The following is a 23959-nucleotide window of genomic DNA, read 5'->3' as shown; positions in this document are numbered from 1 at the left end:
ACAGTAAGCTGTTCATTCATACGGTATAGAATAAGAAAGCTTAATCTCTAGTGAGTCGCCTATCTCTCCCCACTGGCTCCATTTTGAGACTGATGAAATAAAAAAGGGGATAAAGTAATTTTTATCGGGGGGAAAAGAAATAACAATAAAAATAACAGAACAAACGACAATCAGCTGCCAGTTGACGCAAAGAAAGATTCCCTTTTTAAAAATTAGAGGGTTTTTGTATTAAAAGATTTTATTGTGTTACAAAACAAACAAATAAACAGGGGAAAGTATTTAGGGCTTTGACACCAAGCCAGGTACGTCTTCCATTTTGCTTAAAACTTAAATCTTCTTACGAGTCCTGGAGACCTCAGAAGCTTGCTCACAATTCTGTGACATTTTAATTGCCCTGCTATGGATTTTGGATCCCTCCTCCTAATATATTCCCAGGGTGGGGAGGGCAAAAGAAAACATTCAAGAATAAACTTTCTACTTTCATTGCATTTTTATAGCAATAACGTGACAAGAGCTCTTTGAGTGTCTCATGACCAGTCAAGAGGAGTGATGTTCTCAACAGATGCCCATCTGCTTCGCATCCTCCTGCTCTCTTTTCCATTTAATATAAGACAGACATTTTTGGCTGGGGACAGTCGCATCCTAATGAGGTGGATTTTAATATGAGATGGCTAAAGAAAGATGCTCTCCATGGTGGGACAGCTGTCCCAGGATTCCCCATGTGGTCACAAGGGATCTAGAGATACACCTCCTGGATCCTTTCTGGTTCCAGCCGGAGGGGCAGTACCCAATAAAAGGGACGCAGGTGGCGCTGTGGTCTAAACCACTGAGCCTCTTGGGCTTGCCGATTGGAAGGTTGGCGGTTCGAATCCCTGCGACAGAGTGAGCTCCCATTGCTCTGTCCCAGCTCCTGCCAACCTGGCAGTTCGAAAGCACGCCAGTGCAAGTAGATAAATAGGTACCACTGCGGCAGTAAGGTAAATGGTGTTTATATGCGCTCTGGTATCCGTAACGGTGTTCTGTTGTGCCAGAAGCAGTTTAGTCATGCTGGCCACAAGACCCGGAAAGCTGTCTGTGGACAAACGTCGACTCCCTTGGCCTGAAAGTAAGATGAGCACCACAATCCCATAGTCGCCTTTGGCTGGACTTCACCGCCCAAGGGTCCTTTACCCAATAAAATAGTATTTGCAGGGAGTCAAAGATGCTGCAGAGTAGATTTTGAGGCAGGAACTCTCCAGCCAGAAACCAGCATCTCCATGAGCTACTTGTCTTAGAATCTTAGAATCATAGAATTGTAGAGTTGGAAGGGACCTTAAACGTGATGGGCTCTTTCCAATGTTCCACCAGCAGAACTCTACTCACACAGTGAGACCCTTCCTCTCCTTCTCCTTCTCCATTCACTCCCAATCTGCTCTGAAAGGTCTCTCAAACCCTTCAAAACTGATTTTGAGGGTGCAGAGTGAGGACGCTGTAGGGGATTGGAGGGGAATATTTTATTCTTTGTGCAGAAGTCTTGCGCTAGCAGAATAGGAACATCTGGTGCCACCAATAATAATCCTCAGCCAACAGTATGTCGCCTACTCTCTTTTTCTACTACTACTACTACTACTAATAATAATAATAATAATAATATATTTATACCCGTCCATCTGGCTGGGCTTCCCCAGCCACTCTGGGCAGCTCCCAACAGAGTATTAAAAACACAATAAAACATCAAACATTAAGAACTTCCCTAAACAGGGCTGCCTTCAGATAGTTGTTTACTTCCTAGACATCTGATGGGAGGGTGTTCCACAGGGCAGGTGCCACCACCGAGAAGGCCCTCTGCCTGATTCCCTGTAACCTCACTTCTCGCAGGGAGGGAACCACCAGAAGGCCCTCAAAGTTGGACCTCAGTGTCCAGGCTGAACGATGGAGGTGGAGACGCTCCTTCAGATATACTGGGCCATTTTCCAGGGCATCCCCTGGGAATGCGTAGTGTTTCTCCACACCCTAGCCTTAACCTGTTTGGGTTTTGCAGTTCACAGCGGCAGAAGCAGAACATAGAACTTGTGAGGATTACCGTGGAGAATCAGGGTATCCTCAAGAGGATCCGAGAGAGAAAGCCAACCTATGACCGGAAGCAGTCAGAGATTGACTGGGAGGCAAGTGCACCCTTCCCCATATTTATCAAAAATGCAACCAAGGTACCAAGGTCACCCAGCAGCTGCATGTGGAGGAGCAGAGATGCGAACCCGGTTCCCCAGATTACGAGACTACCGCTCTTAACCACTACACCACACTGGCTCTCCAAAGAGCCCTCTGCCTAGGCCAGTGTTTCTCAACCTTGGGCCTCCAGCTGTTTTTGGGACTACAACTCCCATCATCCCTGATCACTGGCCCTGCTAGCTATGGATGATGGAAGTTGTAGTCCCAAAAACAGCTGGAGGCCCAAGGTTGAGACACTCTGGCCTCGAGGGTGAGCCTAGAATTGCGATGTGTTCCCTGCTTTTATCAGTGGCTGCTTAATATCCACATTTTCAAGAAAATGTAGCAGCTCAATCCATTTTGCGACTCTCCCCGCCAGCAGTTGTAGAATATGATAACCGATTATGATCATCTTGGAGCTGGGGGAACAGGGTGGGAGCAGCGAGGCGCATTTCCCGAAGCTCATGCGTGGGAAACGACTGTTCCAACCTTGTTATTAGCAAGAAGGGAGAGGGTGCAGAGTTTGTGTCGCTCGCCGTCACGTTTTCGCGTCCTCCCCCTCCTCCCTGGTCTCATTATTCTGCAAAGCCGCCTTCCCCGATATCTTTTGTCGGTGGAATTAAAATCTCTCCCGAAAAGTCGAGCGGCGTCTCCTCGATGTCAACAAGCCTCCCACAGGCAGTGGAGAAGGCAGATGGCACAGCTGCAACCTTTTGTCTTAGCACAAAAGTTTCTGCCCCTTTGTTCCTCTTCTGAAACTGGGGACTAGGCGTTGATGGTGCTTTGCCGTCACAGATCGAGAGAAGGGAGTTTTGCTCTCATTCGCCTGTACCCTAAACACTTTCCTTCATTGCGCATACCCCACTTCCCCCCCCCCCATTGTGCACTCGTGGTGTGCATGTTACAGGTGGCCGGTGCTGCTTTCGATACTGTTTGTGCCTGCAAATGTTCCAGGGCAGGCATACACATTCATTTCCAATCTGCGCACATCCCGCAACTTCAGGTTATAATAATACAAAGGCAATGAAAACCAGTGAATTGATTATACTACAACATAAAGAAATGGCAATCTGTAAATTTATGCTAGAGAAACAATATCCGGCCCATCCAAAAGGATAGCTCAATAAGACTTTGCTTCATTTGAGAAAAGACGTTTACTGTTACAGGTCAGCCACTTGAAAAACGGTTACTGTATTTTTCCATGTATAAGACGCCCCCTGTTTTGGAGGACTAAATTTAAATAAAATGAGGAGAGACGGCCCAAAGCTGTTGAGCTTTTTTAAGGGGGAATTGCACGCGCACAATCACCCCAACGTGCACCTCCCGCAGTGGCATGGGGGGGTTGCATACCCGCCAACCAGCTGGCTGGTGGCACACAGCTCCCCCCCCCCATGCTACTATCCATGTATAGGATGAGCCCAGTTTTTTTACATGATTTTTGAGTCAAAAAACCTCATCTAATACATGGAAAAATATGGTATGTCCCTGTGGAGATGTCAGTACTGAATCGGTGGCTCATGTCCTTCTGGCTTGCAATCTTTATAAAGATTTGAGGAGTGAGGTTATCACCCCTCTATTACTATTACTGTCCATTTTGGGACGCCCAACCACTGTCACAGTGTCCGTTCCCTTGGCAGATCAAGATGAACAGTGACAGCAAAGGTTGCAAGGTTTTTAGCCTGGGCAATTAGAAGAAGATCCATTATTTGACTATTGATCCAAACCCCCAAAATGTATTTTATATAATTGGCTTTTTACCTTTATCTTCTGTATACCGCATTTTGTTTGTTTTATTGCTATGGCTGGTGGCCAATGCAAATAAAGATTCATTCATTCATTCAGGTAAGCCACTAAGAATCTGACTCTATCTTAGGGGGCAGTTTTGCTCAGTCAAATGCAGTGGGAGACAGAGAAGGAAAGGGACGTGTTTATATAATGTAGTTCTGGTTCTTCTGCACCTACACTAGGAAATTAACTGCATTTTGTACCAGCTGCTGGTTTGGGATCATTGTCAGCAGCCTAGCAATTTAGCCTCAAGGTCAGGAAGATCCAACAGCATTGGTTAAATAGCATCACAATGAAATAATACGCAGTTGAAAATGTTGACAATAGGACCCAGGGAGGGGATTGGGGGGCAGAGAAGTCTCGAGATTCAGAGAAATCTCTTTATATGGATTATGTATTTGGTATTGTTATGAATTTATATTTGTAAAATCAAATAAAAACAATTTCAAACAAACAAAATAGCATCACTGACTAGTTTGTGACCCTGATTGTCTCCCCCCCTGCAGAATTCAAGGAAATATCTGAGGACCAGCACTCGCTTTCTAATCTCAAACCACGAGTAAGTATGAAGCACAGTCTAGACCATGTTATTGGTGGGGTGGGTGTACACACACACACACACACACACACACACACACAGCTACAGCAGAATAAATCTACCACAAATGCACTACTGTGTTAACATGTTGCAGAATGCAACCCTATACAACAGCTCAGAGTATGATTGAAGGCTATGGTCCCTTTAAATCTCCACCCTCTGGGTGCTGTTTCATGTATTACTAGACTAGCCTCTGAGTCAGCATTGTACTAAGAGCTCAGCACCCATGCAGATCAAAACCTGGCCCAATAATGAGCATGAACTTGACGTTTATGTAACTGTAACACTGTCATATTTACGTTGTTTTGGAATTATCTTTCATGGCTTTTTGTACGTGCAATGCAATGACAGCATGACATGTGTCATTTAGCAATATATCTCAACTGCCCTGAAGAAGACATACGAAATGAAGACCATACCCAGGCATCTTGTCGACAGGAGTCCTTCATATACACAGTCTTTATCTGGAAGATTTACTCCATAGTTGAACTATTGAACTCTTGTTCTCAGTTATCATGAACAGCAATTTGCAAGACTATATACCGTATTTTTCGCTCTATAACACGCTCCCAACCATAACATGCACATAGTTTTTAGAGGAGGAAAACAAGAAAAAAAATATTCTAAATGAAACAGTGGATGTATGATTTTTGTGGTTCATGCTGTGGCCACAGACATGTGATCTGACGGTGAGTTTGGGGTAGCCCAATGCAAAAATCCTGAGGATCTATGTGGATCTGTGCTTTGTAACAACGTTTTTGCACCACTGTGGCCCCAGGCAACAGTGGGTGCGTGATTTTTTTGGTGCAAGCTGTAGCCATGGACATGCTATGTGATCTGATGGTGAATTTGGGGTGACCCAGTGCAAAAATCCTGAGGATCCGTGCTTTGTAACCATGTTTTAAGTGGGGAGGGAAGGAAAAGCACTCAAGGGACAAGGAATACGTGTGGGGTGGGTGGAGAAGGATGCTGTTAATAATGCAGAAGAGGGGTATAAGAGGAGAAGGCTCCTATAAGAGGAGTGAGGAGGAGAGAGAGACAGAGAGCCTGCTTGCAAAAAACTTTGCTGCTATTTAGCGAGTGGGGAGGAGAGACAGAGAGCCTGCTTGAAAAAACTTTGCTGTTATTTAGCGAGTGGGGAGGAGAGAGACAGAGCCTGCTTGAAAAAAACGTTGCTGCTATTTAGCGAGTGGGGAGGAGAGAGAGACAGAGAGCCTGCTTTAAAAATCTTTGCTGTTATTTAGCGAGTGGGGAGGAGAGAGAGACAGAGAGCCTGCTTGAAAAAACTTTGCTGTTATTTAGCGAGTGGGGAGGAGAGAGAGAGAGAGCCTGGTTGAAAAATCTTTGCTGCTATTTAGCGAGTGGGGAGGAGAGAGAGACAGAGAGCCTGCTTGCTTTAAAGGAGCCAACCGGACAGGAGCCGCTTACACTCGTGTAAGCGGCTCCTCTCCTCTCCCGCTTTGCTCCTTTAAAGCAAGCAGGCTCTCTGTCTCTCTCTCCTCCTCACTCAGCGGCTCTTCTCCCGCTTTGCTGTTTCAAAGCGAGCCACGGAGGAGGGAAGGAAGGGGAACCATGGATCCTCTGCTCACGACTGCAGCAGATCCCCCCCGCCATCCGTAGGCATTCACTCCATAACACGCACAGACATTTCCCCTTACTTTCTAGGAGGAAAAAAGTGAGTGTTATGGTGCGAAAAATACGGTGTGTGTGTGTGTGTGTGTGTGTGTATATATATATATATACACACACACACACACACACACACACACACACACACACACACACAAGTTCTTTGTGACTGTATATAAATACCTTGTGTGGATATTATTTTGAGTCATAATACCAATTGCATTGGGGCATCCAGTGCATATTATACTTTCATTGTATACAGAGTTGTGTTCGTTTTGTTTTGATTAGATTTTATTCTCTCTATTCCTTCGTTGTTGGATCCAGGGTTAACCCCTGGCACAAGAAATAGGCTCTGGAGCTGAGCCCTGGTAGGGTGACTTCTGGCCCGGCGTAAGCCCAACAAAGCATTTAAGGGCCCACCTTTCTCTGATGAAACAGCTACACTTCCCTGTGTAATATTTCCCCCTTCTGATTTGTTGCAGGAAGCTAGGCGCTGTGAGGAATAGCAAACCATTTGGGCCTGTTCGAAGTTCAACAGCTAGTTGACGGCACCGCCAGCAACTGGCTGATTTCTTTGTTAGGGTTTCAGAATTAAACATGATGCGCGGAAAGAACGTCTCTTCCTTGCTTCCCTTATGCCAAGTTTGCCAGCGCCAGGGCACACACCTTCTGAGGGTTCTGTTCAAAATTCATGGAAAAGAATATCGGAGCCACGTCAGTATTTGCTGTGAAGGCAAATCCTAGCAGCCAGCCAGTCAACAAAATACTTGCTGCTGAAGATATTGCCCATATGTTGTGGTTTGGAGATACCATACTTCCTTCTTTGCTTTTGGATTGAAGTTTAGTAGCAGATAAGCACTGTGTACTCAGCTCTCCCTTAGGAACTTTTCTCCCCACACCAGCCAGAGCTGACAACACTTCTTCACGGCATCCGGTCATGTGGAGATGGGCAAGTCCAGCCCCTGTAATATACAGAATAATGCACTCCCATGATAAATATATTTATTAAATTAAGAACATCAGGGCACCAGTGCTCATTTGAAAGTATTTCTTTGCCGAAGATTAATTCAAATACTGAGTATCACAAAACTTATTGAAATAATGAAACAAGAGTCCCACTGTACAGATTGGGGGCGGGCGAAGACATTAAGGTGAGGCAAGCAGGGATGGCTCAATGCCAACATGGCTGATTGTGCTTATTTCAAAGAAGTAGCACACATGAAAAGAAAACATCCAAACCTTGCCAGAAGCCAGCAAAACTGCCCATGGCCGCAATCCTAAGCACACTTACCTGGGAGTAAGCCAAACTTAACTCAACAGACTTACTTCTGAATAGAAAAAATAGATGCATATGGCTGAATGGCACATATTAAAGCTATTTGCAAATGGAAAGTATTGCTCCTAGCTGCCCATAGGCTGCCTTAGGTCGGAATGAACTGAGGCAATGTGTTATTCCCCGTTCTACCTCAGATAGTTCTGAGAGAAAATGTACCAAATCTTTCTCCTTTCCACCCCATTGCACCATGGGTAAGAGCTGAAAGCACGGAGCGTTTGCCGATATTACTTGATCATCTGTCACCAAGTAGCTGTAATAATCATTTGTATTTAAGCACGCAGGGCTGAAAATGCCTCATGCCACCCACAGGAGCAGCCCTTTCTCAGTAAGAGGTTCCTCACATGCAGTTTTTGTTCTCTGGCGGTTGCTTCCTTGCGCAAGACATGCACAGCCCGGTCTCACAGAATAAGCCGCCGGGGGGGAAAAATAAATGATGGCTTTCGCGGAATGCAGCCAAGATGCAGGAGGAAGTTGATAAGGCAACTTCCGCTACTTAGCAGCATCTACCTAGTGTTGGAATAGGAGCATTTACATCAAACGCCAATCCAATGAAGAAGAAGGGGTGGGGGAAAAGAATATACTTCAAACATTCTTCAGACTAGAAACAGGGATTGAAATTCGGAACAAACAATTGGGGAGTACATCCGAGAGTACAGCACAAGTAAACAAAACTCCACAGCTCTCATCCAGACAGTGAGCCTTAGAAAAATAATGACATCTACCAAGTGTGCCAACTCAAGCTGAGATGATGGATTGTTCCACTTTGAACATCACAAAGCAGATTATTTATACAGGAGGAATCAAACCGCTGTGATTTTTCCAGCTCTCTACCTTCAAGGAACCATTTTCAGCATAGTTTTTGTCCGCTAAGGGTCACCTGAGCATCTGCCATGGAACCCCCGCATGCTTCCTTCCTTGGGCTATGTTCCAAGGTTGATACTCTGTTTATGCAAGTCAGTGTCTTTAAACCATCTGCTCACATCAACTGAGATGGGTATCATAGAGCACACCACGATATCCCCTGCTGAAGGCTGGCAATGGTGGATAAAGTCTCTTTCAACGATGCATGTCTGCTACAGTTAACTGGTTCGTTGAAGAACAAACCACTGGTAAGTTTCCAAAAATAACCTCCAAATGCAATTTTGAAACGGATGGGCTAAATCATTGGCCTTCAACTTGTGGGTCAGAAGCCACTACAGTGGTACCTTGGAAGTCGAACAGAATCCGTTCAACTTCCAAAATTTGGAAACTAAGGCACGGCTTCCGATTGGCTGCAGGAAGCCCCGTCGGACATTTGGGTTCCAAAGAACGTTCTCAAACCAGAACATGCACTTTCAGGTTTGCGGCATTCAGGAGCCAAAACGTTCGACTCGCAAGGCGTTCGGGAGCCAAGGTACAACTGTACTAGGGTCACAGATTGATCTAATGTGGGTCGTGACAGCAGCACTACCACCATTAAGAAAAATAGTTAAAAATAATAATAAAGAAATAGCCGCCGCCCCCAATGCATCTGGTGGGCCTTGGGTCTGAAAACGTTGAAGACCACTGGTCTAAATCATAAGTATACTGAGAACTTGAGTTTTGAATGGAAAGTTCACGATAAAGGTTTTGGTTGACACACATTAACAGCCCCAGGAAGATCTACTGGAAAGTCTTCCTCTATGGGAATTATTATTACAAATAAATACACATGGAAATATTATTACACTGGAATATAAAATCTGCATTGATTTTTTGGAGTGCGGGGGGTGGAGGTCAGGGAAGAAACTAAAACAAGCAAGAAACATACTGGGCAGTCTCCTGACTCCTCACACTTATAAACGACTCCCACAACTCCCTCTTCCAACAAACAATGCCAGCAAACACATACAATCCACAAAGCTGCCATGAAAACCCATATTCTGGGGACATCCCTGCATACAGTGGTGCCTCGCAAGACGAAATTAATTCGTTCTGCGAGTTTTTTCGTTCTACGAGTTTTTTCGTCTTGCGAAGCACCAATGTGTATTGACGGTTTCCCATAGGAATGCATTGGCGGTTGTAAAAAAAAAAAGGCGCAAGACGTTTCGTCTTGCGAAGCAAGCCCATAGGGAAATCCATCTTGCGAAGCAACTCAGAAAAGGGAAAACTCTTTCGTCTTGCGAGTTTTTCGTCTTCCGAGGCATTCGTCTTGCGGGGCACCACTGTATATAGCTCCCTAGCCATTTGTTTATTTGGGATTTTATTTCTAAATAGTTGGTTTTCCCGGTTAGAAAATGGAAAGTTTCCCATGCTTCAAACACACTTCTTAGTCCATTATTTAGGGCAACTTGCAAATACAATAGGAGGGACAGAAACAATCCCTGATGGTCTTTGACTGCTCAAAATATAGTTTAGCTATAGTTGGGGCTATATTTAGGTTACATAACATGGTTCGTTTTTCAGGCAGGAAGTTAAGAGCTTTGCTGATTTGCCCTGGGAGATTTCGCCTTTCACAAAAAAGCACCAACTTTTACCATCTGAATAAGAGCTCTCCCAGTTCTAGCCTGGTTAAGAAGTAAATAAATGAACGAATAAAAGTACCTTATTTCGTTACATGAACTTAACCCTTTCACTGAATTTATCCATCCAGGATTGCAGTGACCAACAGAAAAACTGAGCTTGTGTGTTCTTCCTAACATTTTTTGCAGTCTTTGCCTGGAACCACCACATACAGAGCCTTTTTTTTTTACACCGCATTTATACTTCTTTGTTCATCCTCTTATTGTTATTTCTGTCGTGAGTAGCCCTAAGATCTTCGTTACGGCACAACCTAGAAATACTGCAAACAAACAAACAAACAAACAAACACAATTGCAAGTTTCCCAAAAGCTAAAGGCATCTGTCCAGACACCTGGAATTTGACATGACTATTGTCCAGTGGCATACAAAACAAAAATCTCTGGATTGTATCCTGTGGCGCTTTTCCATTCCATTGCAACGTGTGTTTTTTTCCGATTGCATTAGAATCTGCTCCCACACAGAGCAAGGTTTCTCTTTGTTTTCATCCCAAGCAAACTGGCTGCTCCAGCAGAGTTCCATTTTCCCCTACTCCTTTTGATCATCCACATTATTTACAGCGCATTATCAAACAGGTATATCTCGTTCTCTTTTGTTTGTTTGTTCGTTCTTTCTTTGGCACAGCGTAGCAGACTACAACCTGACCCAAGAGACTGGCACCCAGAAAGAGTCTGTGTTCAGTTTCTCCAGGATGGTTTTCAGCTGGCTGCAGGCGCTCTGCAGATCTTCCTTCACCAGGACAGTGTCAATCAGGTGGCCGTACTGCTCTTCGATGAAGGCAGCCGAGCTGAGCATTTCTTGCTGCTCCTCATCCTGCAAATCAAAAACAAAAAGAACATGAGATGACGTAGCAACCCCCACCAGCTCCGCCATCCCCCCCAGTGCCCCAAATGACCAGAAGCCACAGTGCCCCAAATGACCAGAAGCTCCCCTGCCGCCCAGAATCCCAACCCCCAACTCAAAGCAGCCACTGTGCTGCACTACAGACTCTTGTAGCACCCTAAAGACCCCTGTGGCACACTATGCCGCACCCAGTGCGAAATGCCCCTCTTCCCCGTCCCCCGGCTAGCTACACTGCTGGGGTGCAGTACCATTTGGCCATTAGCCAAGAAAGAAAATCCTCAGGTTGAGACATGTTGCCACAGAAAGCAGGTTTTGTTACTTGCAGATAAGCCTGTGAGGGGGAAAGAGACTATGGCCCTTTTTGCACCAAACAATTCAAAGCACTGTTCTATTACTTAATCAGTCATGGTTTCACACCCCCCCCAAAGAATCATGGGAATTGTAGTTTGTTATGGTTGCTGAGAGTAGTTAGGAGACACCCTATTCGCCTCACAGAACTACAATGCCCAGAATGGTTTAACAGTCAACTATCCATCTTCACAGGGAATTCTGGGAGCTGTAGTTCTGTGAGGGGAATGAGGGTCTCCTAGCAACTATCAGCACCAATAACAGACCACAGCTCCCAGGATTCTTTGGGGGAGGCCACGACTGCGGCCTTGCGCTTGCCACCAGGAGATAGCTGTTTCCACCTGTCTCATTCCATCCTGTGCTTAAAGCTGTATGTGCCTTTACAAGTCAAAGCCAGCACTCTGAATTGGGCCCAGAAACAAACTGGTAGCCAACGCAGTTAAGCCAGAACCCGTGCTACATGCTCACGTCTTCTGGTTCCATTTAACAATCCAGCCACCACATCCTACATGAGCTGCAGCTTCTAAACAATCTTCAAGGGGAGCCCAACGTACAACACACTGCAGTAGTCTATCCTGGAGATTACCAGCGCATTGCCAACTGAGGCAATTGCCCTATTCAGCTAGGCTACCAGCTAAAGCTGGTAGAAGGTACTTCTGCTCACGGTGCCTCCAATGGCAGCATTAGGTGCAAATTGTGCGCCTTCTTCTTCAACTGGAGGGTAAACCCATCCAGAAGAGGATATGTTCCACTAATCTGGACAGAGGAACCAATCGCTAACAGTGTCTCAGTCTTATCTGTTATCTGTTATATATATATATATATATATATATATATATATGCTTTCGTATATAATATATATAATTTTTATTAAATTTTCTGTCTTACATTTTATAATATTCATTTAAACAAAATATCAATGACTTCCCTTCTTCTCTTCCCATGGTTCATTTTGCATATCATAAATCCCTGCATATTTTAAATAAACTAAACCATTCAGTATTCCATTATTACATCCATCAAAACTTACTTACGCTGCTGAATTTATCTGAATGCTGCCAACGTTTTCAAGTGTACACAATTCCTCCCCCCGTGTATTCAATAAACGTTTTCCAATCTTCTCTAAACGTGTTCTTCTTGTTCTCTTATTCTATATGTTAAGTCTGCAAGCTGCACATATTCCATCAGTTTAAGTTGCCGTTCTTCTCTAGTTGTGACCTCACTCATTTTCCATTTTGGGGCTAACAAAACACGGGCCGCAGTGGTGGCATACATAAATAAACTTTTTTGACACTTGGGAATTTCCGTCTGAATTTTTGCCAACAAAAAGGACTCTGATTTTTTTGGGAAAGGAGCTGGGACAGAGCAATGGGAGCTCATCTACCTGTTGGACATGCCTGGTGTAGGTGATCTCTTACATGGTCTTGCAAAAGGAATCCCTGCTGGTAACAAAGTACCACACTTTGGGGCAGGTGGGCGTAGAGTCTGCTTTGCGATCATTTTCAGCGGGGTGGACCTGGAGTTGCCTTGATGTTGCGGCTCATTTCTGCGAACTAGCTTTTCAAGCAAAATACTTACAAGCGGGACGAAGATTTCATCGGTCAAGAGAGACGCTGGGGCGTTCTTTTTCTTTTCTGAGATGAGAGGCTTCACAAACACCACATACGGCTTGAACTCCGCCGTCCTCAAGTGCATCACAGCCTAGGCAGGCAGGAATACAAAGGGAGAATTCCGTTCACCAATCTGTAAATGCTGCACAGTAACTTAAAGCAAGAAAACAAAACTAGAGCTGGTATTCCCCCCCCCCCAACACACACACACACAGAGACAGCTTTCCGGGTCATGTGGCCAGCAGGACTAAACCACTTCTGGTACAACAAGACACCGTGACGGAAACCAGAGCGCACGGAAACACCGTTTACCTTCCTGCTGCAGAGGTACCTATTTATCTACTTGCACTGGCATGCTTTCAAACTGCTAGGTTGGCAGGAGCCGGGACAGAGCAACGGGAGCTCACCCTGTTGCGGGGATTCAAACCGCCAACCTTCTGATCGGCAAGCCCAAGAGGCTCAGTGGTTTAACCCACAGCGCCACCCGCGTCCCTATGCTTAAGGAGGGAGCTTGCAATGGCCCTGGAAGCCTTATCCTTTTCACTGTGCAGTTAAACACTCTTTTGAAGCCACTGACCCCATCAGCAGTTTTAGGGGTTTGGTGTAGCATCACACTGCCTATCTGCCCCTGGAAAGACAGTATGATCCTATCCGGGGCAGACAAATCCACTGTTTCCCTCCTTCACCACCAGCAGCTCTGTCTTTTCTGCAGTAAACCAATTTGTCTGCTCTCATCCTAAGGAGAGCAGCTTACAGCAGGGTTAGCCGACAAGGGACCCTCCCAATGTGAGGGACTACAACTCCCATCAGCCCCAGCCAGCGTGGCCAATGGACAAGGATGATGGAAGCTGTAGTCCAAAACATCTGAACAGCACCATAATGGCTCACCCTGGGTTACAGACTCTCTTAAAAGAGAAAGGATCACGCCCCCAGCCAATAATAAGGAGCTTCTATGGCAACAGCTAGAGGCCTCGATTTGGCCAAACATATTTTGCTAGCCAGTAAGGGAAACAGTCCCCTTAGTGGGAATTTGGTCTCAAAAAATCTTTTTCATATAATGGGGCGACTATAACCGAAACTGATCCATCGAAACCCAAGCAATGAACGAAAAGCTGGTGTAAAACCCATGTTCCTATAGGTAAGGTGGAACTGAAACACAATTCTGGAAGATAAGGTTTTTCTAAAAAAAACACCAAAAAACCAATAATCGTGACAGTTTACCTCTGGCACGACATCCACAAGGCAAATTTTATTTCTGGACATGACTGACTGAATTGCCTCCAGGCTTGTCCCGTAGAGATTCTCTTTATACTCCCCATGTTCTACAAACCTGAAAACATTTAGGGAATTAAGTCGTGGAGCAGAATTCAAAGTATTCAGCTCAGATTTCAAAGTAGCAGAACTGTGTCATATGCTTATTACAGTACAACACTGTTTCCTCCAATAAAAAATAAGAAATGTTGGCTGCAGACAACGTGATTAAAAGGGATTACTGCTTTTGATCATTCTGGTGTCACCAACAGGAGAATAAAAGGCTAGAAATCTGAATCCATTCCAGAGAGAAATGCAGCCAACCAGCTTCACAAAACGGGGATAATCCTATCTAGACACTTATTTCTGGGGCAGGAAAGTCTTCAGACTTGTGGCTATCAGCATGAAAAAAGAAATCCTACCATGTCAGAGAGGAAGTTTAATATTTAGTATTTTACTTGACATGGGAAGGAAGGATTTTCTGTTGTTATAGGAATTCTAAGGTCTTAAATATATAAATTAAATGTTCATAAATGTACAAGGCAAACACATACAGTGAAGGGGGGAATGTATTTGATCCCCTGCTAAATTTGCCCGTTTGCCCTCTGACAAAGAAATGACCAGTCCATAATTTTAATGGTAGGTTTATTGTAGCTGTGAGAGACAGAACAACAGGAAAACCCCCAGAAACCCAGAAGACAAAAGTCAGAGATTTCTTATTCTTCCGGTAAGTTTCACCATTTCTGCATATTCCATATGTTTTTGTATCCATTCCTCCTTTGCTGGGACTTCGGCTTCTTTCCATTTTGGGGCAAGTAACATTCTTGCTGATGTAGTAGCATACATAAATAAATTTCTATACGTTTTAGGTAGTTCTGTCCCTATAATTCCCAAAAGAAAAGCTTCTGGTGGTTGGTTGGTTTTTTTACAAAGGATATTTCAAACATCCTTTTCATTTTATTATATATCATTTCCTAGATTTGTTCATGCAGTTGTTTCAAATGTGCCTTGAGCAGCTGGTGATTTTAATGATTGCTTCATATTGCTTTTACATGTTTTCATGTGGTTGCATGCTGCCCTGATGCTCTACAAGAGGGTGGCATGTAAATACTGTACTTTTACAGAAAAATTACATGGATAACCTGACTGTTCTCAAATACCAGCTGATGATCTTTTGTAGGGTTAGATTCTGCTCTACTAGATGGCTGTTTTGGCGGTACGCCATATAATAAAACAGCATTAAGACCTGCTCTTTTTGCATGCAACTTTTGTGGAGATGAGCAAAATAGGTTACGTACTCTCATCCCACTAAAATAGTCAGGAATGACTTTTGAATGGTATTTGGCCTACTTACTGCTTGACTTGAACAAAATAATAGTGGAAAGAGTTGCTAGGTTTCTCCTTTCAAAGAGCCATGAAGGGGCTTTCTTAATTTAATTGTATTTTTAGCTTGCTTCTGGGCTATAGTTTATATAAGCACCATATATTTTAACTCTGTGCAAAGTTAGAAATTGTATGATTTTGTTCTGTTTTTGCTGGGTCTGTGACCATATAATAATAATAAAAAAACACTGTTGTAGTTTTCTCATTCACTACAGTCCCATATTCAGAAAATGTGTGCAGGTCAACAACAAAAATTCCCTGGCCAGTTAGTTTTTTTAAGAGCCCAGAAGCTTCTATTAGCAAAGAGGATGTTAGCCTCTCTGCATTTAGATCGGATTCTGGAGTCTTCCCCGGAAGAGATATACTTTCACATTCCCCCCAACAAAAGCACAAGACATCAAGGCCTACTTGTTATGCTGCACATCTGTCTCAAATGACTGCTTGGAAACAAAATTGTACTCCACGCCTTCCTTTTCGTGGCTCTTCTTCAACCTTGTGGTATCTGGGGGGGAGAAAGAGAGGAAGCCAAGAATCAGACCGTATCAACATGACAAATGTGGCACTGCTATTTGCAAAGGAGAATTTGTTCTGGGCAGGGGCGTAGCAAGGGGGGTGCGGCAGGTGCGGCCCGCCCTGGGTGCCCCCACTGACAAAATGGCAGGCAGCACTCACCGCTGGGCCTGCAGCGTGCCCGAGCCACGCGTCTCAGGCACCCGCAGGCGCCACCCTGTCCGCCCGCTGCCTCCCCCCAGCTGTAGAGCGGCTGAGGCCCCATCGCACGCCCCATCCCTATGGGTGCTGCATGCCCCACCCAGCCTCTATGGGCGGTTTGCGCTGCCCCTGGGTGTGCCGCCTCAGGTGCCCAAGAGGCTTCCTCCGCTGCTGCTTCTGGGTGGCAAACCAATCCTCAAGGCTCAATTATTGAAATACTTTATTGTCACTTGTACAACTTGTATACAGTGAGATTACACGAGCACCCTCCACTCAGCTCTCTTAGTCTTAATTCCCCTCGTTTACTGACGCACACCCACCCAACCCGAAAGTCAGTTGCCCTGTTGCTATCTTTTCATTCAGCAGCCTAACAGCCCACGGATAGAAGCTGTTCTTTACCCTGTTGGTGTGACTAATCATGCTTCTATGTCTTCTGCCTGAGGGCAGTAGATCAAGAAAGTGCCAGCCAGGGTGTGAATCATCCCTGAGAATTTTCCTCACTCTCCTGAGGTAACGTTCTTCCATTATTTCATCCAGCGGATTCACGGGACAGCCCATAATATCTTGTGCTGTATTCACCACCCTCTGTAGGCACTTCCTATCAGATGATGTCAAACCAGCATACCACACCGTGATGCAGTATGAAAGGACACTTTCTATTGTGGACCGGTAGAAGGAGATCATCAAATGTTGATTGACATTGTTCTTCTGCAATACTCTGAATACTCTGAGGAGATGGAGTCTCTGTTGGGCTTTCTTAACCACCTGGGTTGTATTTATTTTCCAAGTAAGGTAACGCCTACAAATTTAAAGGAAGAGACTCTCTCCACACAGCCCTCCCCAATGTACAGCGGGGCTAGTTCTCCTCCCTTCCTTCGAAAGCCCAACACCATCTCATAATGATATAGAACATAAGGACAGGCTGCCTGGAGCAAGCCAATGGCCTATCCCAGGCATAGGCAAGCTCGCCCCTCCAGATGTTTTGGGACTACAACTCCCATCATCCCTAGCTAACAGGACCAGTGGTCAGGGATGATGGGAGTTGTAGTCCCAAAACATCTGGAGGGCTGAGTTTGCCTAGGCCTGGCTTATCCAGTCCAGAGCTTCCTGTTACTGCAGTGGCCAACCAGTTGCTTGTGGGAATCTTGTGAGCAGGACCCAAGCACAAGAGCTCTGTTGCCTTCTGTGGGTTTCCAGCAATGGGTATTCAGAACCATGACTGGGGAGGCAGAGCAGAGCCCTCATGGCTAGCAGCCATCAGTAGCTGTCTCCTCCAGGAATTTGCCCAATCCTCTTTTAAAGCCATCCAAGCTGCCTCCTGAGGGGGCGAGTTCCACAGTTTAACAGCTGCATGAAGCTGTACTTTTTATCTTTTGTCTGTCCTTGGCTGTCCACGTTCAGCTTGCTAAAGTGCCGCTGAAAGAGACAAGTTAAAACTTTGGCCCCGAACAAGGATATAGCCTGAGTGCCTCGCTTCTAGTTCTATAGATCATTTAATGCAGGGGTCTGCAAACTTTTTCAGCAGGGGGCCGATCTACTGTCCCTCAGACCTTGTGGGGGGCCGGACTATATTTTGAAGGGAAAAAACGAACGAATTCCTATGCCCTACAAATAACCCAGAGATGCATTTTAAATAAAAGCACACATTGTACTCATGTATAAACACCAGGCAGGCCCCACAAATAACCCAGAGATGCATTTTAAATAAAAGCACACATTGTACTCATGTAAAAACACACTGATTCCTGGACTGTCCGCGGGCTGGATTTAGAAGGCGATTGGGCCGGATCCGGCCCCCGGGCCTTAGTTGGCCTACTCTTGATTTAATGTGTCAACACGAATCAAAGTTATGAATATTGCGGTTGTTGTATAAGGGATTATTACTTTGACTGGAATGTAATTGAAATTAATAAGATTTTGGAACGTAGAAATAAAGAAAACCATCAAAGCACTGATTCTAGAGCCATCTAAATGATATAATTCGGTATTTGAATGATCGGTATTAGTAATTGTATTATAATTTGGTATTGTTATAGTGAGACTATTATTGGATTGTAATTGAAAATTAATATAATAATAATAATAATAATAATAATAATAATAATAATAATAATACAACTTTGGCCCCCAGAGACTCATGACAGAGCAGTGGTGGGGCCTCCATAGACCTGACCTCTGAGAAACCTTTGTTCTACTTGTCTGTTTTTCTCCTCAATGGGTAGGTGTGTGGTCCATTTATGGCAGTAGCAGCCAACGTACTGCCTGCCACAGGTTTTGGTCTACAGCTTCTATCAAAACTGGCCACCGCAGCCAATGGAGGCCAGAGCAGGCAACATCCTTCCACCCAAAAGTGAAGCTCTCAACCCAGCTCCCACCCACCCTAAAGGTAAAGGGACCCCTGACCATTAGGTCCAGTTGTGGCTGACTCTGGGGTTGCGGCGCTCATCTTGCTTTATTGGCCAAGGGAGCCGGCGTACAGCTTCCAGGTCATGTGGCCAGCATGAATAAGCCGCTTCTGGCGAACCAGAGCAGCGCACAGAAACGCCATTTACCTTCCCGCTGGAGCGGTACCTATTTATCTACTTGCACTTTGACTTGCTTTCAAACTGCTAGGTTGGCAGGAGCAGGGACCGAGCAACGGGAACTCACCCCGTTGTGGGGATTCGAACCGCTAACCTTCTGATCGGCAAGCCCTAGGCTCAGTGGTTTAACCCACAGCGCCACCCTAAAAACAAGCACCACTGGACCATCCCCAGAGTTGACATGCAGTGTTCTGAATTCAGGCGCCAGGTCCCCCACCCCTGGTTTAAAGCACCGTTTGTGCAATCGTGCATTTGAAATCATCAAGACTCAGCACCCCCACCCACCGCCTGCCCGCTGATAATTGCTATTTTAAAAACTCAGTCATTTTGTTTTTAACCAAAAAAAAAAAAAAAATGCTCAGGAGAAAAAGGGAGGGTGTTTGTGCCTTGAATAGCTCCTTCTGCTCCAAACTAGTAGAATTTGTTCCTTCCTGCCTGATCTTCATCCTCTACAGATGAATACATACCGTATTTTTCCATGTATAAGACTAGGTTTTTTCCTTTAAAAATGCTGTTGATAGGCTGGTGCTGTGGTGAGTGGCCAGTCGAATGGCGGTTGCTGTGGGCTAAGCAAAGGCAGACTTGGCCCTCCATATGTTTTGGGACTACAACTCCCATCATTCCTAGCTAACAGGACCAGTGGTCAGGGATGATGGGAATGGTAGTCTCAAAACATCTGGAGGGCCAAGTTTGCCTATGCCTGCTGTACGCAATCGGGCAACCAAATTGCGGTTGGTGGTGGTAAGCAGTCTGTTGAAGGGTGGTTGGTGGAAGCGACTGGGCGATTTTTTACACACACACACACACACCCCCGCCCAAAAAAGCTCAAAACTGGGCAATCCCCAATCCCCTCCAAAAAAAAAAAAAAAAAGCTCAACAACTCTGAGCCATCTTCCTCCATTTTCTTAAATCTGAGTCCCCAAAAACAGGGGCATCTTATACATGGGGGCGTCTTATAGACAGGAAAATACGGTATGTGACAACAGCATAGCAAGTGTGCTTCCCACAGGATAGGGTTCCTGGTAGTGAAAGAGAGGAGAGGTGTCTCTCTCTCTCTCTCTCTCTCTCTCTCTGTGTGTGTGTGTGTGTGTGTGTGTGTGTACATTTCCCCCAGGCATTTTTGTTTTAGTTTAATTGGTGTTTTTTTGGGGGGGAGTGGGGTTTAGGGCCGAAAAGCAGCATAGAAAGAAAAAAACCTGAAGCCTTCATTTTAGGTATTCTAGGTGCTGAAGACCCAAGGGAGCAGAAAATACTATTTATATCTGCGACCACGGCTGCACAGATGTTATTCGCCCAGTGATGGAAAGAAGATAAAGTCCCGACCAGAGAAAAATGGCAGATTAAGTTGATGGACTATGCCAAAATGGCAAAAACGACCAGAAGAATCAGAAATCAGGAAGACCAAATTTTTAATAAGGAATGGGGGGAAATTATAATTTACCTTAAAAATCATTGTAAACAGTTAAAACCATTAGTAGGATTGGAATATCACTTGTAGTTTAATGGTGAATTGTGGACATAATGGAGATGTAAAAGGTTTGGATTATTATAAATGATGCGGGAGGAAATGATTAACAACAGGACCCACAAAGGGGAGGAGGAAGGAAGTCCAGGAAATTCTTTAGAATCTTGTTATGATGTTGTATGTTGGATATGTGATTGGAAAACTTTAATTTGAAAAACCAAATAAATAAATTTATTTTTTAAAAAAAGAAAAGCAGCATGGAAATGCCAAAAATGAAGACAAATTTGGGGTAATAAAATGGCAGTGCCAGTAAATTTCATACTTTAGCAAATGTTATGTTCATCCCAGAACCTGTTACTGCTGCAGCGAAGTCTTTGGGTGTTCTCCCTGGATTTTCCTGCTGTTTTTACTCTTATATCATGTGCAATATTATCCATCCTCAACTGCAGCTACGTTCTTGTGCTACGTTGTGAACAGCCCTGTGATCTTTGGTCTGTTTTTGAGTTCCTAATCTTTAGGGCCTAAGGCTTTTATCTAAAGTGATTATCCCACCCTCCGTGGTATACAGTGGTACCTCAGGTTAAGTACTTACTTCGTTCCAGAGGTCCGTTCTTAACCTGAAACTGTTCTTAACCTGAAGCACCACTTTAGCTAATGGGGCCTCCCGCTGCCACCAGAGCACGATTTCTGTTCTCATCCTGAAGCAAAGTTCTTAACCTGAAGCACTATTTCTGGGTTAGCGGAGTCTGTAACCTGAAGCGTATGTAACCTGAGGTACCACTGTAGTAATAATAATAATAATAATAATAATAATATGTACCACTGTATCTGCAAACATCTGAGTCGTCCCCCGCCACCCCATGACCTCATTTTGCATGAACGGTGTAGTTCTGGCTACATAAAAGTTTGGCACTTGAAAATGAGTTTGCTGTTTGCAAAGGGTTTGTTTTTTTAAAAGGCTTGTTTCTATCCACACGCAATGCCTGAAGGGTTTCAATCACTCGAGGAGGGGAAGCAAACGCATGCCCTTCACTAACTCTGCGTCCTCTGGGCAGGGCTCCAGCCGAAGTCAGGTAATTGCCAACTCTCTTACAGGTGGGCAGGAGACAGGCAGTTTTTCAGGCTAATGTTGCTCCCTCCCTCCCCCTTCGGAAATTGATTTCCTAACTTGGGCTGCATTCTGCGGCTTTCACCTTGGTCGCGGTTTCCTAAACCGTGTTCTTGTCAATTAACTGAACGGCCCCAGAAATTTGGTTGAGCTTGCTGGATGGAAGCGAAACCGCTTGACGGCCAACCCCCAACCCCCCCCCCTTCATTTGCAAGTTAATGAAGACAACACTAACTAAAATTGAGCTTACGGTGCAACTTGGCAAGAGACAGTATCTGAACACGTTTTTTCTTTCTTTTTGCAACGCCATCCTCCACCCCACACATTTAAGACTGTACAGTGGTACCTCGGGTAACAAACGCTTCAGGTTACAGACGCTTCAGGTTAAAGACTCCGCAAACCCAGAAATATTACCTCGGGTTAAGAACTTTGCTTCAGGATGAGAACAGAAATCGTGCTCCGGCAGCACAGCGGCAGCAGGAGGCCCCATTAGCTAAAGTGGTGCTTCAGGTTAAGAACAGTTTCAGGTTAAGAACGGACCTCCGGAACGAATTAAGTACTTAAGCCGAGGTACCACTGTACTCTGAATTGATGGAAAGCTTTCATTATGTCTGCTTGGTCTTCTTTCTGCTTTTATTATTAAGTCAGGCCGGCCCACACATGAAGCAAGGTGAAGCAACTGCCTCAGGGAGCATTTTGGACTCACAGCTGCCCATGGAGGCACAGGTCAAGTCTGTGCACAGTTTCCCTGGATTTGCCTGGTAACAAAGAGACTGAGAAGAGAGATGATAGCCATCTTCAATTATCTCAAGGGCTGTCACATGGAAGATGGAGCAAGCTTGTTTTCTCCTGCTCCGGAGGGTAGCACTCAAACCACTGGGTTCAAGTTTTTAACTCCTCTTCCTGGAGAAGAGGAGGTTAAGGGGTGATATGATAGCCATGTTCAAATATATAAAAGGATGTCACATAGAGGAGGGAGGAAGGTTGTTTTCTGCTGCTCCAGAGAAGCGGACACGGAGCAATGGATCCAAACTACAAGAAAGAAGATTCCACCTAAACATGAGGAAGAACTTCCTGATAGTAAGAGCTGTTCGACAGTGGAATTTGCTGCCAAGGAGTGTGGTGGAGTCTCCTTCTTTGGAGGTCTTTAAGCAGAGGCTTGACAACCATATGTCAGGAGTGCTCTGATGGTGTTTCCTGCTTGGCAGGGGGTTGGACTCGATGGCCCTTGTGGTCTCTTCCAATTCTATGATTCTATGATTCTATGATTCTATGATAGGAGATTCCAACTAAACATGAGGAAGAACTTTCTGATGATAAGAGCTGTTTGACAGTGGAACGGTCTCCCTCGGGAGGTGGTGGACTCTCCTTCCTGGGGAGATGTTCAAGCAGAGGTTGGATGGTCATCTGTCATGAATGCCAGACTTGAGAGTCCCACATTGCAGGCGTTTGGCTTAGATGACGCTCGGGGTCCCTGCCACCTCTACAATTCTATGGTTCTATGCAGTGCTATTTTTCTAGAAAAAGAGATGCCGGAACTCACCATGAACGCCTCCCTTGTTCTCTTACGATGGGCAATGGTGCACACCGGAGAGGTGCTGAAACTGAGTTCCGGTGAGTTCCGGCTGAAAAAAGTCCTGGCCTGGGTAGAATGTTGCAGAATCTAGCTCTGTGGTACCCAACATGGGGAACACACCCCACGGAGGGGAATTTTTAAGGGGGGGCAATTTGGAAGCTTGTTTAGACCAAGTTAATGGCCTTTCAGGCTTCCTCAACATTTATAGATCACTTTTGAATAATAAGAATTACAGTGGTACCTCAGGTTAAGAACGTAATTTGTTCCGGAGGTCTGTTCTTAACCTGAAACTGCTCTTACCCTGAGATACCACTTTAGCTAATGGGACCTCCCACTGCCGCCGCGCCACCACCGTGCGATTTCTGTTCTCATCCTGAAGCAAGTTCTTAACCCGAGGTACTATTTCTGGGTTAGCAGAGTCTGTAACCTGAAGCGTCTGTAACCCAAGGTACCACTGTATATGTCACAGCGGGGGAGAGAGATCAGGATTTTAGAGATGCTTAGGTGGGGCATGGCCAAAAAAAAGGTTGGGAACCACTGATCTAGCTCCTCTTGGTGGGTAAATTTTATTTTTTCATAGCACAGAACACAGCACACCTCAGGAACGGGAAGCGTTTTTTCAGTTGGCGGTCATGTTGTATCAAAAGTAATCGGTCAGGGTCTAATTGGCACCCTTTTTCCTCCTCCTTGACACTCCCATAAATTAGGCCAAAAGAATAAATCAGGCTGGGGGGTTGTAGGTTACCATCTCCCCACTCCCCCCTGGTTACATTCCAGCCTTGCACTCAGCAGCCATGAGCTATTTCTCCATGGACTTTACTGATGCCAGAAATGATATTCTGCATCTGGCCTCACACCGCGGACATTTATATAATCTCCTTGTTGGCTCCCAAAACGGTTTTCACATTTTATAGCCGAGTTCGGTGCCTTACAAATGTTTCAATTATTCAACACCTCCATCAGCGGCGGCAAATTTCTCCCAATGTTGCTGCTCTGATTTAATTCCAGC

General features: G+C 45.1%; 2 protein-coding genes and 3 long non-coding RNA genes across 14 annotated transcripts in view; 2 read left to right on the top strand and 3 right to left on the bottom strand.

The window, feature by feature from the left end:
- LOC310661837 (uncharacterized protein) overlaps positions 1–6813 on the top strand; it is a 44572-nt gene extending 37759 nt beyond the window's left edge. For 4 of the 5 annotated variants that reach the window (XM_083408354.1, XM_083408353.1, XM_083408350.1 and 1 more), the window contains 3 exons: positions 2021–2144; positions 4479–4531; positions 6682–6813. In XM_083408354.1, coding sequence (XP_083264480.1) covers positions 2021–2144; positions 4479–4531; positions 6682–6745 — 241 coding nt within the window. In that variant the 3' untranslated portion in view covers positions 6746–6813. Of the gene's footprint in view, positions 1–2020; positions 2145–4478; positions 4532–4940; positions 5093–6681 lie in introns of those variants that run through there. The other variant, XM_083408352.1, reaches the window with a different exon arrangement.
- Positions 5107–6267, bottom strand: LOC310661855. The gene is made up of 2 exons (XR_014504146.1): positions 5742–6267; positions 5107–5631 (listed from the first exon to the last, which is right to left on the bottom strand). It is a non-coding gene; the product is annotated as an uncharacterized lncRNA (long non-coding RNA).
- A 371-nt stretch (positions 6814–7184) lies between the features above and the next one.
- LOC310661850 overlaps positions 7185–23959 on the bottom strand; it is a 93166-nt gene continuing 76391 nt past the window's right edge. Inside the window, exon 2 of the long non-coding RNA XR_014504141.1 lies at positions 7185–8740. This is a non-coding gene — a long non-coding RNA (uncharacterized lncRNA). The remainder of the gene's footprint in view (positions 8741–23959) is intronic.
- The window catches only part of MPP3 (MAGUK p55 scaffold protein 3), an 80114-nt gene continuing 63339 nt past the window's right edge, over positions 7185–23959 (bottom strand). For 5 of the 6 annotated variants that reach the window (XM_083408310.1, XM_083408312.1, XM_083408309.1 and 2 more), the window contains 4 exons: positions 15917–16010; positions 14096–14204; positions 12843–12965; positions 9739–10886 (listed from right to left, as the gene is read on the bottom strand). In XM_083408310.1, the coding sequence (XP_083264436.1) occupies positions 10707–10886; positions 12843–12965; positions 14096–14204; positions 15917–16010 (506 nt within the window). In that variant the 3' untranslated portion in view covers positions 9739–10706. Of the gene's footprint in view, positions 8043–9738; positions 10887–12842; positions 12966–14095; positions 14205–15916; positions 16011–23959 lie in introns of those variants that run through there. The other variant, XR_014504139.1, reaches the window with a different exon arrangement.
- Positions 8819–10445, top strand: LOC310661851. Its single transcript, XR_014504142.1, has 2 exons — positions 8819–9460; positions 9729–10445. It is a non-coding gene; the product is annotated as an uncharacterized lncRNA (long non-coding RNA).

Source organism: Podarcis tiliguerta, assembly GCF_965153285.1.
Source record: "Podarcis tiliguerta genome assembly, chromosome: 13".
Classification (NCBI taxonomy): Eukaryota; Metazoa; Chordata; class Lepidosauria; order Squamata; family Lacertidae; genus Podarcis; species Podarcis tiliguerta.
This window is presented reverse-complemented; position numbering and strand designations above follow the sequence as displayed.